Below are 17,960 nucleotides of genomic sequence, written 5' to 3'. Positions count from 1 at the left end.
ATTACCAATATTTGTATTATAAATACTTACTTTTGATATTTATAATATATTGTCGGTGTACTAAAATAGTTTACTCATAGTGTGCAGGAATCCAAAAAGCTGGAGAACACCATTTTAGATTGGTGACTATCATTTCTGTAATAAGATTTTACAGTGTGTCTTTAATTTACAAGGGGCAAGAAGTGAATGGGGCAGTAAATTCTCAAATACTGATATATTTTTATTCGCTTCAGTTTTGCAAGATACAAGTTATTTGGGGAAGAAGGAATAGTGAGGGAATAGCGCCTGCAGGATCCACAGTCCTGAGTCATTGTGAGCATCTCTATTTCCCAGAATTCCATGACCATTGTCATTACAATTTTCCAAAAGGCTTCAGTTTGCTACTGTAGAATATTTGGGGTTGTCCAACCTCCATAACAGCATGTTTTGTTTCTCTTCATTTTGTTGTAGTTTTCTGTGAAGCCAATTCATAGTTCTTCGATCAACACAGATGGGTTCGGCAACATTGCAGACTAAAGGAACATCTTGACAGATAATTTAAGATTTGGGCATTGTGCAAAGTCCTTTTCTGACAAGCAGCTTTCTCCACAAACGGTAAGACTTACTGGCAATTTAACATTGTGACATTAAACACTAAAATTATTGAAAGGCAGCTCAAACTTATCTAAAATCTTGTACCAGAAATGTCTGCTATTAAGTCTTAGATCTGCCATTTAATATTTTGTTCTGGTTTCTATCCGATGTTTAAGTCTAAAATATTAACATTTTCCTGAAACTAAATATGTTATGATGCAAAAAAAAAATACACTGATGCTAAAAGAAGTCTGGATTTTAGAATATCACTTTTTTCACTTTGTGCTATTTAAAAAAAATAAATCCATGTATTTATGAAGCTTTTCCCTTTTTTTGCATGCACTGAATATGGGGAAAAGAGGGCATACAGAATAAAGTAATGGAATAATTTTGGATGAAAAAGTGTGTGGATTGTGTGAGCCTGTCAAAACAGACACAGGTGTGATAGGTTAAGAGGAAAGCTACTTAAAGAGAAATAGTGATGGCAATAAAATGTAAAATGTTTGAAGGGGCTGAAAGTAAGAATATGAAAGGAGTGCACATCATCAACATAATAAAAGAAGTCTTTAAAAGGGACTCACACTGTACAGAACATCTGAAAGCAAAAACTTGCAGAGAAGAAAATTCAAGACAACAAAGACTACAGCAGACTTGAATACTTCCCAAACTCCTGGCTTCTCAGCAGGATTCTTCCATTTCTCACCACGAGAGACCAAGATTTCTCAGGATTTGTGAAGAAACCCAACAAAGGGCATACATTACAACACTGTGTACCTCGGTTTAAAATTACATTTGTGTGTTCTCTGCTTCGTAAAGCAAGCTGTCCCTGCTTTTCACCTGTGATTAGACAAGGGAATTGCATTTTTCTATCATCTCTGCAGCACTGAGTTTTTGTTTTGCATGAGATTAATCTTTATTTACAGGAATTGCAACACCTCTGGCGTAGCCTCCTCTAGTGACTGGCTGCCCACCCGTCTCCTCATATCCCCCCCCATCCTTCTACCCTTCAAATCTGCCTTCATTTAACTTTGCAAGAACAGCCATTTAAGAGTGACACAGCACCAAAGTGCACAATCAGGCAAAGCAAATTCTTTGTTTTATTGTTCAGTGAAGGGTACTGACCTAGCAAGCCACCCCAACAATATATATCAAAGAGATTTCATTTCAGCCCTAACCATTTTGGCTCAGTGGATAGAGTGTCAGCCTGCAGACTGAAGGGTCCCAGGTTCGATTCTCATCAAGGGTATGTACCTTGGTTGCGGGCACATCCCCAGTAGGGAGTGTGCAGGAGGCAGCTGATCAATGTTTCTCTCTCATTGATGTTTCTAACTCTCTATCCCTCTCCCTTCTTCTCCGTAAAAAAATCAATAAAATACATTTTTAAAAAAAGAGAGATCCTGTTTCACTGATTCATACTTATTTCTCCAGGTAAAATCCATACACTTTACTACAACAATTGATTAATGCATTCTCTTTGAGATTAACTGTTGCTTTAACAGGGATTTGCATGTGGCTTTCAAACCATCAGATAGCCCTAGCTTCCTTCAGGCTTTCTATGTAAAGCTCCATTTGGGCACTTTCCGGATTGAGAAATGTCAGGGGGCCAAGTCCATCCCCAGAACTATATGAAATAGGCAGTCTCTTTCACTGGCTAGGCCCTCCATAGCACACTGAGCTCCTAGGACAGCTGCTGACCTAACCACAGGACAGGGCTGGAAGGGTCTGCCTTGAATGACTGGTAATATCACAGAGAAGAATTTGAAGGAAAGGTGAGTAAAATGCTGAAGCAACTTTTCCTTCCTTCCTACCAAAGGATGTGAAGGACTAGTGGCCTTGGAAGTAATGATGAAATTCCTATGCCAGACACTCAGCTTTATGTTCATACTTTGGGTAAAATACCCAGGATAGAGCACAAACCATTTTCTTCTGAGATACAGAAGAATGTTCACTTGGTCATCTATGCAAATAAACGTCAACCCTTATCCATGCTGTTTCTGACACCGCCTTTCAAACACACACACATGATCAGACCATTTCTCCCTTTAGCCTTTGGTGTCTCCTTCGCCTATTGGTTTAAAAAGTGTTGGGGGAGGAAGTGGAAGCTAATGGTCTGCTTCTTTTTTTCTGTTTTGCACTTTTTTTTCTCCATTTGTAAGATTTGTTTTGAACAAAGCGTTTTATGGAAATGAATAATGATGATGAATACCGTCACCATCATCAAAATCACACATCTGATCATGAAAAAAGAGCCCTCTTCATGATCTGTAGCTAAGTGGTCTTTCTGTCCTTATTCTCTTCCCCTCCACCTCATCCAGGGCAATTGCCACCTAGGACAGACTATGCACCCCTAAGACTCCATTTCTTTGTGTGTGCTGGTTTACTTGCTTGGTCAAGTCCTTCCCCCTCTGCTGAATGAACTCCTCTAAGACCAAGACACTTCTCCAAGCACTAAGTGCTCCCACAGAAATTTGAAATTATTTATCTTATGTTCATTTTTAATTTTATTTTCTTGATAGAATGGGTCATCTCTTATCTCTGAATTCCAAAAAACAGCATTATTCCTGGCACATGGTAGTTATTCAAGAACTGACGATTAAATAAATGAAAATGAGTAAGTGAACCTATTCATATTTAGGTTCAAACTTTGCCTTTTCTTACAAAATCTAGATAGAAATAAAAAGATGAAGAAAAGTGGGAAGACACTTTTTAACTCTATTTCTTTTTGCTTCTTGAAGCAGACATCTTTAGAAAACAACCATGGAACTCTATGCTTGCTTAAGAAATAGGTATAAAGGCAACTTTATTTTGTGTACTGGACACTTAATAATTGGGCAAGAAGCTATGAGTGAAAATAAAAAAATCTGGACAAATGAAACATATCGTGGAATTCTCAGGAAAAACCATCTGATTGAAAAGCAGTCTTGGGACCCCACATTATTATTATTATTATTATTTTTTAAAGTCTTCACCTAAGGATATTTTTCCATTGATTTTTAGAGCGAATGGAAGGAAGTGGGAGAGATGGAGAGAAACATTGATGTGAGAGAGACACATCAATTGTCTACTTCCTGCACCCCCCTCAACCAGGGCCAACGCTCTACCTACTGAGCTAAACCAATGGGGACTAGACCCCACATTATTTTTTAGGATAGTTATTCTGGCAACAAGATTGAGAACTCTTGCGCTAACTGGTTTGGCTCAGTGAATAGAGTGTTGGCCTGCAGACTCAAGGGTCCTGGGTTCGATTCCAGTCAAGGGCATGTGCCGTGGTTGCGGGCACATCCCCAGTGGGGAGTGTGCAGGAGGCAGCTGATCGATGTTTCTCTCTCATGGATGTTTCTAACTCTCTTTACCTCTCCCTTCCTCTCCGTAAAAAATCAATAAAATATATATTTAAAAAAAAGATTCCGAACTCTTAGCCCCCCACCCTGTCATAGGCCCTCTCTGTCCATTCTTTTCTCCATCCTCAATTCCACTCCTAAAACAGAGCTCCTATTTTGGTCTCTGTTTCCTTGAGAACATACCTTCCAGACTCTCTGCTCCTGGCTACCATCAGTGGTCTGGATCTGGAAATGTATCCATAGCCTCTATCCTCCAAATTGAATAGAAAGGGAAAGGAAAATCCTTCAAGTTTTTAGCACCCCGTTATGGACTTTGAATGCATTCTATCATGGAAATGTTGTATGTTCATCTTGCTTAAGGTCCACAAAGTATTCCATAATTAATGAGCCTTTATAGGCTGGCCTGGGGAACCTATCACAGATTATTTCATTTGTCTGGGAAAATACATGTTTGCTGACTTTTTTAAGATAAAATGTCAAACTTATAGAAAGGTTGTAGGACTAGTACAAGGAATTCTCAGATAGCTTTTACTCAGATTATATTTTCCTCTATGGGTTTTGGGGTGAACTCACACACATTACAAACACACACAGAAAAAATATTTTTGAATTCTAATTCGTTTAAAAACTTAAGAAAACAAATTAACAAGTTGGGGTCTCCTTAAATATTTTTTATAAAGGTGACATTTTATTGTATGCATTTAAATTTCCTTTAATTCCTATTATTTTCCCTATACTAAGGATTGCATTACAGATGGAAAAATGTATTTGTCTTTATTTTCCTTTTACGTATTTTTATTAACCTCATATAATTGTAAGATTGTAACTATATTTTCCCAACACCTATAACAATAAGATTGGTATTTAATGAGACACACTTAGTCCTTTAAAATTTTGGGGAATCAGTAAATAATAATCATTGTAATATCTATAGTGGTACACATGGGATACTAAAGGCTAATCAGTAATTACTTTTCATTCTTGAGGTTACTATGGGGTAGCCTGGGAACTAGTGAAGATAATGAAATAATTTTTAAATTGAATTAATTTTTAGAATCTCAAATAAGAGTTCAGTGTATCTATGGCTCTGCTAACAGTGATTTAAAAATTATAATGATCATTTTTTTCTTGCTTTGAAGTTGAGCTCTTTAAAAATCAAAGCCCTATTTAGGTTTAGTTCACCAGAGATCTTAGACCAACATCATTAAAAATTAAAGTTCAAGCTCCAGAAAAAAATGTTTAAAATTTTCCATAATAAAATCACAGCATAATTTTCTTCATCAACACTAACATTCTATTTAAAGAATATCATTGAGATATTTCAACTAGAATAAAATATTCACAGATGTGTACTTAATGAGACCAAAAACAAAACAAAACAAAACAAAAAAACCCCTCATGATTCTTAGGAAATATACACACACTAAATTATTCAACACAAGTATTGAAAAATGCAGTCAGAAAAAGAACAAGTCTTATTTCCCACTTGTGAACTTAAATTTTCTTATTGGAACTTTACATGGCTCAGCATGGCAATAGAGCATGTCTGCTGAAATAGAGCCAAATTCCTCTGTGTTGTGAGGTGGGGTGGGTGAACGTATGCATGAAATATCTTGTTTCTGTATTTTATAGTTTGTTCCCTAAATGCTTACTGTACTCCCATGTTGCTTCTGATTAAATTAAATCAGAATGAAATTGCATTTTAATATAGGCTATAAGCCTCTTTTATACTGAATACTGTAAAATGGAAATGAATTAATAAGAATGAACATGCTAATATGAATTAAAATAGCCTTTACCATATATGGAATAAAAAATGTCAAACAAAAGGAAACATTTATTGTTAATGACACATTATGTGGTGGAGAATATTTTTATAAAATAATCTTTGATATTTACAGGAGACCTATTTTATATTCATATTGCATCTAACCCAGAATTGCTTATTTCCTTAAAAATAAAAAAAGTGCAACAGAGAAAAACCTCAATCTACTTTGTTATATAAGCTAAAAATTAAATGAGAAAATGTAATAAAATTCAGAGTTGAAAAGTTCCAAGAGCTTATGGTATTGAAGACTATAATTTCTGTTCAAAAGCTTTTGTAAGGCAATGCTATCACAAACACACTCTAATAACCATAGCATTCCACCAGGACACAAGATTGCAAGTGACTCCATCACATTGTATAGGTTGCTACAATTACCTGATATATGTACAATGTGCTAAATTTTGAGTACAGATAATAAGTGATATATAACAGAAATCTCCCCCAAAGGTCACTTTTCGAGGTTTCTTTTTTTTACTTTCACTGAAGAGCTGAAGTACTGAAGTGAACACATGTTTGTCATGTTAAGTGGAAGAATAAGTAGATCGTGAGCTCCTGAAATTTTAACACTGCTTTTATCCGTCTGCATCCTAAAGTGCCCTCAGAGATTCCACAAATGCTCGAAGGAATCAAACCCCAAAGACTAATAATCAGGGACATATTTTGCTAATCTATTCCTGATGCTTTGCCTAAAAAATTGGCATTGCCATCTTCAACATTTTTCTTTTGGAACCATGGTTTTGAATTTGTTCCTTGTTGATAAGCTTCCAGAAAATGACAGATTCCCGGAATTTCACTGGGGAAGTTTGGTGGAAGTTCCTCCCTTGATCGAGGGGTAAAGACAAAACCTGGACAGTCCTTGAGTAATCTGAAAGAGTAAAATAAAAGTATTACCCTCTACGCAAGAAAAGACAACATAAATAAATGAATATTCCTCAAAATATTAATAAACCATGTTCACTGTGATTGACAGGAAGCTCCTAATGATGTTAACAAACATCTTCACAGAAGATGCACAATGGAAAAACAATTCACAACCGCAAGAAAATTCTAGCCAAATAATGCATTTCACTCATATTTGAAAAATTAATTTTAAAATATTTTGCAAAGATATAATCTATAATCTGAATAACAGTATAATTCACAGTAATGGGGGAAACCCCCAAATAATCCAAAGGTCTAACAATAGCGAAAAAACAACACCCCATAAATATAATGTTATAGAATAAGTCTTCCTAAGTTGAAAGAGTTAAAACATTGCCATTTATCAATTCATTCATTTTGTAAATATTACTGAGAAGTAATCATGGGCAATTAGTTATAAAGGAAAAGTTCTACATAAGCTTTATGCATATGTATAAAATACTGTAAGAAGAGCTTTTGATCTCTCAATAGAATTTTTACAAACCCAAGGTTAATAGGACTAAAATGAGATTTAATTGTACATACTGATACCCAATTTTTTTTATTTGCTACTACTTCTTCATTATGCTAAACTCATTTTAATTCTGATCCCACTGGTTAAGTTACTCATCTTTCTATTTGCTTCCCTAGCTTTCTGTCAAATGCAAACTTAATAAGCATCTCTCTAATCTATTATTTAGGCCATGGATGAAAAATGTGGAATAATTCTGGGATCTAAACCAACTCCTACAGAAGATTAGATTACTCATCACATCTGCCCAACTATACCATGGCCTTCTACTGATGTTTTAGTCATGAATTCATAAATGTTTTTGGCCTATTATTTATAAGGTATAATATTTGGTGATATATAATAAAAAGTTACAGAATCCCAAAGTATAAGCTTCAAACTCTGTTGCTGAATAGCAACAAAGTTGTCAGTTTTCTAACTTTGGAAAATGGGGATAGTTGTGAAAATTAAATAACTCAATTACAAAAGGCTGATTAAACATCAATTAGATATCACCTAACACTCATCATATTGGTAACAATTAATTAGTCTGATAATATCAAGCTTTGGAGAAGAGAAAAAACCTTCATACATTGTTGGTGGAATACAAATTGGTAGAAGCAATTTGGGCAGCTAATTGATTTTTAGTAAAGTTGAAACAGTACAGCCTATGATCTGGGAATACCATGTATAGGTATAATACCTGGAGAGATATGTGTAAGAATATCAAGTCACTTTTATAATAATGAAAACCTGATATACTCTAATTAGCCTTAGGGAGAGGACAGATTCTTGCTTATTCTTACTCTAAAATGCATATTATATCACCTGCACATATAGTGACATAGTAACATACTTGATTTGGCTTGTCCTGGCTCATGAGAGTGAACTTTTAACATCCAAGAATTTTGTAAACTATCAGTCGCCTAAAACCTGCCATGGTAGGAGTATTTACACCATAGAAATTGGTAAATGCTAGAAATCAGGGATTCTCCACTTTACTAACCAAAGCTGGTTTACCAGTACATCCCTGCATTAGAAATAGTTTTAATAAATGAACTAGATTTATAAGACCTAGATTTACATTTCACCAAGAAAGAAAAAATCTCCAAATATGTTGAGTAGGTTCAAGGCAAGTTGTAAAAGAATAGGAACAGGGCCAGTGGAAATTTACTTTTCTCTGACTTTATTTTTTTTAATCTGGAGGAACTTAAATGAAGAGAGTTACATCTCTGGCCTCTTTCTGCCCATTTTCCTTCCTGGTAAACAGAGCACCATGAGCTATTGCTCTATTCGGTGCCTGTCTTCAGGAAGTACACGTTCTCAGATGTTCCTACAAACCTTAAGGGATATAAAGTCCAGCATATCAGAGAGAAAATGGGGGCCAGGAGCCTGTCATATTTTGTTTCTTTCATAAAACAGGGATCTGAAACAAATATGGCAAAATGTTGACATTTGTTAAATATTAGTATTGGTTACACGGTATCATATTTTCTTTAAAATTTTTTCTGTATGTTTGAAATATGCAAAAATTAACTATACAAATGTATATAACTATAAGGGTTTAATAAATAAAAATGTATAAAACCATAGGTGGTTGGTAAATTAAAAAAACATTTTTATGTCCATATTAGCCCAACACCTCCTATTAGTAAGGTAATTACAATCATAACCTTTATATCACTTGAATTTATTAAGTGTTTTGCTCAAGATCTCGCATCTGGCATTTGGAACTTGTAAGACACGTCTTCTGAATACAAATCCCAGGCTTTTGAAATAAAGTTACAGATAAACACAAAATGTCAAATGAGAAATGACACTCATTTCTCATGAGTAAGACATGTTCATTAGATCATCTTCAAAAAAAGTTCAAAATTTGTAAGAAAAATAGATTGGAAAAATAAAACCATTTAAATGAAATCTTGATAGCAGAAAAATTCAAGAATCGCAGCCACAGGCCCAGGGCAGATGTCCACGTGGGGTAGAAGTTGTACTTTACTCCCTCTTGCACCAGTTACCATTTCCCCCAATGAAATAGTAAAAGAATAGAGTTTAGGTGGACAGTGCAATCAGTACCTGTAGGTAGTTGGGCTGACGTTGATTTTCCGTGGTACACTGCAGGACTCAAATTTGTTAGCCAAGGTGACATTGTTTCCAAAAAGACAGTAACGGGGCATCTTAACTCCAACAACTCCAGCAAAAACCGACCCAGAATGCAGTCCAATTCGCATCTGAAAGCAAAAAAAAAGTACCACATTGTTCCTGGTCATGGGTTAAAGTTCTTCCCACTTGTCAGTGTTGTTTGAATGCCCTGTCTAAATTATTGTAACAATCGCTCTTAACCGCACCACTCCCTTCTTCCTCAAAAACCTCAGCCAACTTCCCTCTACTCACAGTTGATTAAAAATTATCAGAGAAGAATCAGCTACACCTCTTAATTCTTCTCTACTTATGCCCTTAGGTTTATTGCACAAAGCACTCTTATTTCACCTCTCTTCAGTATCTGAGGCAGATTTCCACGCATACCTATCGCTGTCACCTCCGTAACAAGACAGTGTCTATGGGTTGTTTATGTGAAACTGCTCTATCAAGTGAGATAGACATAACTTCTGGATTACAGTTGTTGTTTCCCAAAACATGGTCAGAGAGGAGCAAAAGTTGCTAGCTCTCACTATATAAAGTGTACATTCTGAGGAAAATAACTTTATGCCAAACATTGCTCCACTATTCAAATGACTAACAACTAGAGAAAGGGAATTGCAATATTCAAGTAAAAAATAACACAGGAAGCAGGAAGTGGTTGCTGACACCCAGATTAGAGGTGGAGGCAGGGGCAGGGGGAGAAAAACATCCATTTGTTGTTCCACATATTTATATATTCATTGGTTGATTCTTGTACATGCCCTCATGGGGGATAGAACTGCAACTGAGCTATCAGCCAGGGTAAGCCTGGGCTTTGAAGCCAAAGAGACATAACTCCAAATACAGATGCATGGGAGACTTGACCACTTTTGTCCACCAGTGAACTGTAGTTTCCTCTTCATAATGTTGTTGTAAATATTAAATGAGATGATGTTTGTCACAATATGCTCCCCTGCCCCCAATACACAATAAGGTTTCTCTCTCTACTGAAAATGCTCTTCCCTCTGCCTCTGTGATGTTTCGTAGGCAGCTCCTAAAGCCATCAGAAAGTCCCGAGGACTGTAGGTTAGAACAAATAAAAGGTTTGCTTAACATCTCACTTTACAGGTCATTAAAGCTAGACTCTTATTACTCAGGTAATTGTCTTTGAAACTAGCTATAAATAATTCCTCCAGTTGCAAAACTCTAAAAATACATTTCTACAAATAACAAAAATCCCCCTGGCTCAAACATACACATTTTAATTACAAAATCCATTTATGTGGAAACCACTGATTTTATTATTAATGTGGATATTTTAAGCATTTACTTTGATGCTATGATTTTCCTCATCAAAACTAAAGAGAGAGAGAGAGAGAGAGAGAGAGAGAGAGAGAGAGAGAATTAAAAGTAAGATGCTGTGATGATTTCATTATTATTTTTTATTTGTTAATCCTCACCAAAGGATATTTTTCCACTTATTTTTAGAGAGAGTGGAAGGGAAGGAGTGAGAGAGAGAGACACACACATAGATGTGAGAGAGACACATTGATTGATTGCCTCCTGCACCAGCACTCCAACTGGGCCGGGGATTAGCCTGCAATGGAGGCATGTGCCCTTGACAAGAATGGAACCCGAGACCCTTCACGCCCTTCAATCCCTTCAGTCTGCGGGCTGATGCTCTAACCACAGAGCCAAACTGGCTAGGTCTGCTGTGATGCTTTTAAAACTGCCACAATTTATCTCACACTCTCCCCATTAAGACATGAGCTCTATCTCCTCCCCGCCGGGCAGGCTTATGATTGCTTTGACCAACAGAATAGAATGGAAGCATCGCTGTGTGTCTCTTAAGGTTAGGTCATAAAAGGCCATGCTGCCACCAATCAAGTTCCCTGGGACATAAGCCACCACGTAAGAAGTGTAACTACTCTGAGTCTACACCACGTAAGCACTTGGACTGACAGTCCTAGCTGAGCTCAACCTTTCAGCCTTCGCCAGTGAGCAAGGAACCAGACATGTACGTGAAGCAGCCACGTCAGAATGGGTCCTCCAGCTCCAAGTGGTACATCCAGCTCTTCCAACTGCCCTCAACCATTTGAGTGTTCCCAGCTGAGGAACCAGAGACTGTGAGCTGAGGTGTGGTATCCCTGTTATGCGTCATCTAATTTCCGATGCACAGAATCCATGCGTAATAAAAGGTTTGTATTTTTACAGAATTAAATATTCAAAATGTGTCACACAGTAACATGTAACTGGAAAGACAGTTGACTTATAAAACCAACATGATGACTTGCATGTATGGTGCCTACTAATCGTGAAGAGAGCCAAGACTAAACTTCTAAATAGCATAGTTTTGTTCTTTTTCTTTCTTCTCTCTATATCTAGAGCATACCAGGTAGGATTCTATTCCCTTCAAAGGCCCACTTCTGAATCATCAACTGAGGTCTATGTGATAAAAATTGAGTGCCAGATTGACTACAGTGCTACAAATAAACATAACCTGCTCATGTTCTGTCTATTGAACCAATGCCTAGTGTGTTAATTTTATTTTTTCATGTGCAATGAAATATTATTCTGGAGTCTGATTGATCTAGACATTTTTGAATTTTATGTGTTCTGGAAAATACTGGTGGATTAACAGTCAACATTCATTCTACTGTGATGTCCTCCCCTGCAGTTGCTGGAACACTAAAAACTACATATTCCAAACTCCCTGGCAGCACCTAGATGCGTTTAGGTCCAGTGACTCAGAGTCACGTGCATGAGATTTGGGAGCCAGGATTTCTGCTGGGACTGCACTTGGGATGCTTACAAGTGGGGAAGTTTGGGGTTTTCTGTGGGTGCTTAGGGGACAGCCCAGTTCCCAGGCACTCATTTTGTGAGGGTCAGGATGCAGGAATTCACGTTGCTGATCCGGATTAGAGGAGTTGCATGCAGTTGTGTTCTGTAGCCAGCAGCAGAGGCAGCAGCTTTCAGAACACAACCTTTTCCTGACTGGCTATGGTGGTATAGTTCTGGAGCCAGCTTCCCAAGAGAGGAAAAAGCAGTGGTGCTGAAATGTGGCTTTAGGACCCATTTTTAAAAAGCTTAACTTATAGATGGCTTCTTTGGTCCTCCCAATGATTCTGGGAACCATTCCATACCAGGTGGTAAATGTTCTCCTGCTTCAACAAGTGACAGTTTGCTCTCTGTAACTAAACCCCAACTGATACATCATTCTTTAAAGAGAGGAAGGGAGAGGGAGAGAGAGATGGAAACATCAATGATGAGAATCATTGATCAGCTGCCTCCTGCATGCCCCCTACTGCATGCTCCCTGCAACCTGGGCATGTGTCCTAAACGGGAATTGAACCATGAACTCCTGGTTCGTAGGTTGACACACAAACACTGAGCCACACAGGCCGGGCACACCATTCTTTTGATAACTAACTAAGCATTTATTCTCATTTCTTGGACAATATATGATCTAGTTTACCTTGATAGGTTCTCCATGGGGAGACATGACTTCATCAGAGAGCTCCATCATCTTGAGGGCCATCAGTGCTATCTGAACAGCATGGGTATCACTTTCTTTGTGTAATCCCCCAGCCACACAATACGCATCGCCAATGGTCTCCACCTGCACATAACAGATTTTCCACATTACAAATAAAAAGCTCAGGAAGAATTATAGCATATAATTTACAGCAGAAATTAAGGATCATATAGTAACAATCTCAGTGTTCTTTGTCTATGATACTGGCTACAAAAAGCTAACAACTAATTTAAATCTACCAAATTGTAATAATCACATTTTTCTTTTCTAAATATTTATTGTAGTTTATCAGATCATCTCATTCTTCTTATCCACAGCTTCCAGTGAGGAGAAATGGAGGTGAGAAAATGAAAAAGAGATGTAAACGTTTACTCAGAATAAATATTGAAACCCTTATAAGGTGCCCAAGTTTCTTCTTGACCAGCTTTTCTGCTAATTCCTGACACTCCCTGTTGCTCACTTTGTCTCAATACCACTGGCTTCTCCTGTTTTCTCTCAAATATACCAAACAGGCTCCTACTTGCTATCCCTTTGCCTGGAATAATCTTCCTGCAGATAACCATTTGATTTGTCCCTCATTTCCTTCAGCCCCTCCAAAACATCTCCTTATAAGAAAGACTACCCTCTATGAAACAGCAATCACTTCTCACACTTAACCTGCTTTATTTTTCTTCCAGAATATTACACGACATGAAATACTATATATTTACTCATCTGTTTATTGTCTTCCTCCCGCCCCAGTAGAATGTAAGCTCTCTGAGTTTGTCTATTTTACTAATTCTTATCAGTGCCCAGTATGTTCACCAATTAATGAACCAGGCAGCAATTCCTCCCATAAGCTTTGGCTCAGCAGTGAATATATATGAAGTGCTTAAATGAAAGACTGACATATCACAAGTGCTCAAAAAAGTGTTCCTAATTAGAAGTAGAACCCTCACCCCTACTTGGAGTTAGGTGACCATTCTCTGTACTATTATAGCACCTGGTCCAGACTTGTGTGAAATGGGGCTTAGTATGTCATATGGAAACCTAGTATTTTCCAGTACCTTCCCCCAATGTACACACACACACACACACACACACACACACACACACGTCAACTCTTCTCACAGGGATTTTGCCCACCCATGCTGGAAAATGCTGGATAAGCAGTAGATATTTGCTAAAATAATAGATAAATAAATACTAACACAAAAAGATGACCAAAAGATGGAATGCTGGAAAATGAAGTTAAATAAAGTCCTGGCATGATCAGGTCCCTGAATAAATAAACTTGACTATTCCTTGGAAGCCATGACACTCATAGGTCGGCCTATGATTATACATTCTGTGTATCTGAAATTTATTTAGTCGTTAAGACCCTCCTTACTAACTTACAGCTACCTCTCTGTATTTTCATGAGGAATCAGAGTGGAGAGAAGGTGGGCATGAGGACAGGAAAGAAGGTGATTGACGAGCTTAGGCTGCAGTTGGGTGAGTCAGGGAACTCTATGGCTACCAGCCTGGTAGTAAGGAGGCTAGATTCTAAATGCTTGACAAAATAACCCATTTTGTCAAGTTTCCACAAGTTGAAGAAGAGGGCTACTTCTTCTGACATCAATCTCAGTAGTTTGCCAAGAACAGCAAGCCTTCCTTCTCACAACTCTGCTGAGAGAGGAGACATTCTCAAGATAGAAACTGTCCACAAAAAAATACAGCGGATTCCACAAGAGGCCATCAAGCTTAACCTAACCAAAGCCAATTATTTTATCTGTAATTATCCATGAGCCTATTTTTGTCCCAAGGGATCATAGCTCTGTCTGGAATTTCCTGTTAGTTTTTTTAAAGGAAGTTTTTTTTTATTTTCTCATTTTGTTTTTACTTCTAGCATCTAAATTGAAAAAAAAGCAGGGTCTTGTATATTCCCATAAATAATCTTTGTTCCTACTTTATCATTTATCTATTTTGTATTGGGTTAAGTTCTGAAATGCCAGATTGTTATGTGGCAAATTAAGAGTTGATTTCAAGCCACACAAATGAGAGGCATGCTTTGTGCTTAATGATAATGTCTAAAACAAGGCATTATATATATAACTTCTAAAGGCAGAACATGAAATCTCTTCATTAGTTCTTTCTTTTGACAATAGTTACATTTTAAAAGTAGCTGATTACATGTTGGGGACAATCACTGTGCGTCTCCTAGAATGATGCTGGTACATCCTGAGCACCCCAAAAATCCTGCTGCCTGATGAATAACAGATATTATTTACCATAATATTTATAACAATCCTGCTCATAAAGCTTACAGGACATATGTAGGTTTATTCATATAAACCCTTTGGGTAGATAATATTTTCTCTTTCACAAATGAAACACATCAGGTAGAGGCAAGATTTGAAGACAGGTCTCTCTTATTTAGGTGTATCTCTGCCCTCGGCTGCTCTACAATAAAGCCATAAGTAGGTAATTTGAGTTTCTGCTAACTGGCCATAAAAAGTATCATGTTAACTCTGAATTGAATTAATCTATTTAAATACGAGTTGTGTAATCCTCATGTTTCATTTTACAGGTACAAAGGATAATCTTTCCCTGTACAAGAGACACTCTGAATTACACCATGCTTAGCAACTCCACTCAGTTCCCACAGTCAAGTGTCATGTTCATTGATTTCTAAACTTCACTTGCTCATGGGTCCTGCACCCCATCCTCCACTCCGTCTATCATTCCCCATTCTATGCGTATTCCTTAAGAAGACAATGTGGCAGTCTTCTCGTGGAATCCTCTCTTTTTCTGAGCAAATTCAGAGCTATTTCTGGCTAGTGAACGCCCAGGTGATTAATTAATGCACAATGCCTACTCCCAGGATGTGGCTCCCAGGTTGGCCTTTCGTTTGCTTTATAACTCAGACCCTAGTTCCAGTGCTTTTTCTCAGTGACTTTTGCCTGGAAAATGGGCCCCGTCCTGCTCCACCCCTACCTTGTAGACATCCAGCTCTCCGCACTGCTGGTCAAACCGGGTGTAGAGCGCATTGAGCATGGTGATGACCTGCAGTGGCGAGCACTGGGAGCAGATGGCAGTGAACCCAACAATGTCTGAGAACAGCATGGTGACGTTATTGAACTTCTTGGCTTGCACGACCTGCCCTTGCCACAGCTGCTGCGCCACCTCAGAGGGAAATATAGAGCACAGGAGGTCAACTGTCTTCTTCTTCTCCTCCTCCAGGGCTTGGTGTGCTTGCTCCAGCGTGGCCTTCAGTTTTCCCAGCCTCTTCTTCAGGCCATCCTGAGCTCTGGCCTGTTCTCCGATCAAGACCACATCCCTCAGCGCATTGTGAATTGGGATGTCTGAGAGGTAGAGCCCTCGTCCTGTAAAATCTTCTAATCTGTCCACGCAGGGTGACCCCAAGAACAAGATCGCATTGGATTCGATGATGTAGATCATTTGGCCTTTGAGGTCCATAACCTGTGAAGCAAAGGAGAACCAATTGCTGTGACTTACTCAAGTTTCCAACCTTTTTTGGAGGCAAAAGAAGAGGAAGTAGATATAGTGATCGTCCCTTTGTATTGAACTCGATTTTTTTTTTCTACCTGCTGACCAAGAACAATATATTTTTGTATAGTTCCAATTTACTATGAGTTCTAAAATGTATGCAGGTATTTGAAAAGTATACTTTACGCATAGATCATACTTTTCAATAAGCAGTGCAAACAATGCTTCCTGCAAGGCTTTCTCAGTAAGTGGCATGTGACTACTGTACTTCCTTTTGACAGGAGCAGCCAGCAGAAACAATTGCGCCAAGGGAGCCTTCAGGGAGGTGAGGCTTCAAGTGATCATCCTGGATCACAAGATTTACTTGGATGAATGTGGACAAATATGTGCATGTGTGTTGCTCACTGCGGCAGAGCCAAAAGCAATCCAAATTTCCTTTCCAGAGCAGATGAGTACATGGAGGACAACCTTACAATGAATATTACACAGCTTTTGAAAAGTGAAACAGCCCTATATCTAATGACATGGAAGGATGGCCAAAATAGATTGTTTAGTAAAAAAAGGAAGTTATAAATAGTATTATTTTTGTTTTAAACAAAAATGTATAATCCTCATGTCTCTTTATTTTTACAGGCTCAAAATTTTTCCCTGTACAAGCATACTCTGAATTATAGCATGCTTAATAACTAATGTCATTGAGTTTTTGTCATTGTTGCCACAATGGACATCTTTAATTATTACCAAATTTTTAAATATTTAGCTATACAATTTTTATGATACAAAGCAATAAAGCTGTTTTAATTTTGGGGAACAGTGTGTCTGCTGGGGTTTACATGACTAAAATTGATATGCACCATAAGCCTCTCTGTTAGCTTTGCTGTTCTATTGACTATGACTTAGCAAACTTTGTAAGCTAAGAGTAAATAATTACCAAAGTTCTCTACCAGGAGACAGAACATTTCTCCCCACATCCTCTAACAATTAATCAAAAGGTATTGATTTTTCCATTTATTGAATATTGAGTAAAAAAAAATCTACTTAGTTGGCTCCTATAAGAAAAAAAAAGTAGTTTTGTTTGTTTGTTATAGAAAAAGACCTCTTATTCCAAATTAAGTCAACTGATGATGATTGCAAGCATATTTTATATAAATATTTTTATAATTCAGTTGTAAAGTATTTCATAAAGATGTTAAAAGGTACACTGCATTCAATGAATATTTGTGAAGTAAGGGTCAAGTACAGAAGAAATAAATGCAGAAAGGACCTTATTTTAAATTTATTCCAGCCTTAAAAGTATTTTAGAATTGTTTTTAAATATAAATATCTTAAGAAAACATTTGAAGTGATGCATTTGCATTTGTACCATTTTTGTTTGTTTGTTTCTGGTCCTTAAATATGAAATAGTTGACTTCATAATCAAAATGCTATTATGTTTCTCTTACCCTTGAAGATTTCTTCACAGAGTTGTCCCATCTCCTCACTCGGACCACAAATTGTAAATTCAACATAGTCATGATTCCGCTAAACGTTTGGTTGACTTTTGGAGTGAGAATATCAAAGTACTCTTCAAAATTAGGCTTTCCTTGAAAGTCTCGCCTGTTGATCAGCCTCCTGATGCCATTGCCAAATTGCAGAATTGTCATGTCTTTGTCAAACATGAAATGGAACGGGAATCTTACAGAA

At 37.4% G+C, this 17,960-nt stretch overlaps 1 protein-coding gene across 1 annotated transcript in view; it reads right to left on the bottom strand.

Annotated features, from left to right (window-relative positions):
- Positions 1-4,582: 4,582 nt before the first annotated feature.
- GUCY1A3 (guanylate cyclase 1, soluble, alpha 3) overlaps positions 4,583-17,960 on the bottom strand; it is a 47,818-nt gene continuing 34,440 nt past the window's right edge. Inside the window, 6 exon segments of the mRNA XM_006754274.2 lie at positions 4,583-6,607; positions 9,230-9,384; positions 12,750-12,893; positions 15,765-16,250; positions 17,720-17,956; positions 17,959-17,960. The exon segment at positions 17,959-17,960 is cut by the window's right edge and continues 474 nt beyond it. Coding sequence (XP_006754337.1) covers positions 6,406-6,607; positions 9,230-9,384; positions 12,750-12,893; positions 15,765-16,250; positions 17,720-17,956; positions 17,959-17,960 — 1,226 coding nt within the window. The 3' untranslated portion in view covers positions 4,583-6,405.

The sequence above is a fragment of the Myotis davidii genome, unplaced genomic scaffold, assembly GCF_000327345.1.
Source record: "Myotis davidii unplaced genomic scaffold, ASM32734v1 scaffold392, whole genome shotgun sequence".
NCBI lineage: Eukaryota > Metazoa > Chordata > Mammalia > Chiroptera > Vespertilionidae > Myotis > Myotis davidii.
Note: the sequence above shows the minus strand (reverse complement) of the source record. Positions and strands in the feature narration are given on the sequence as shown.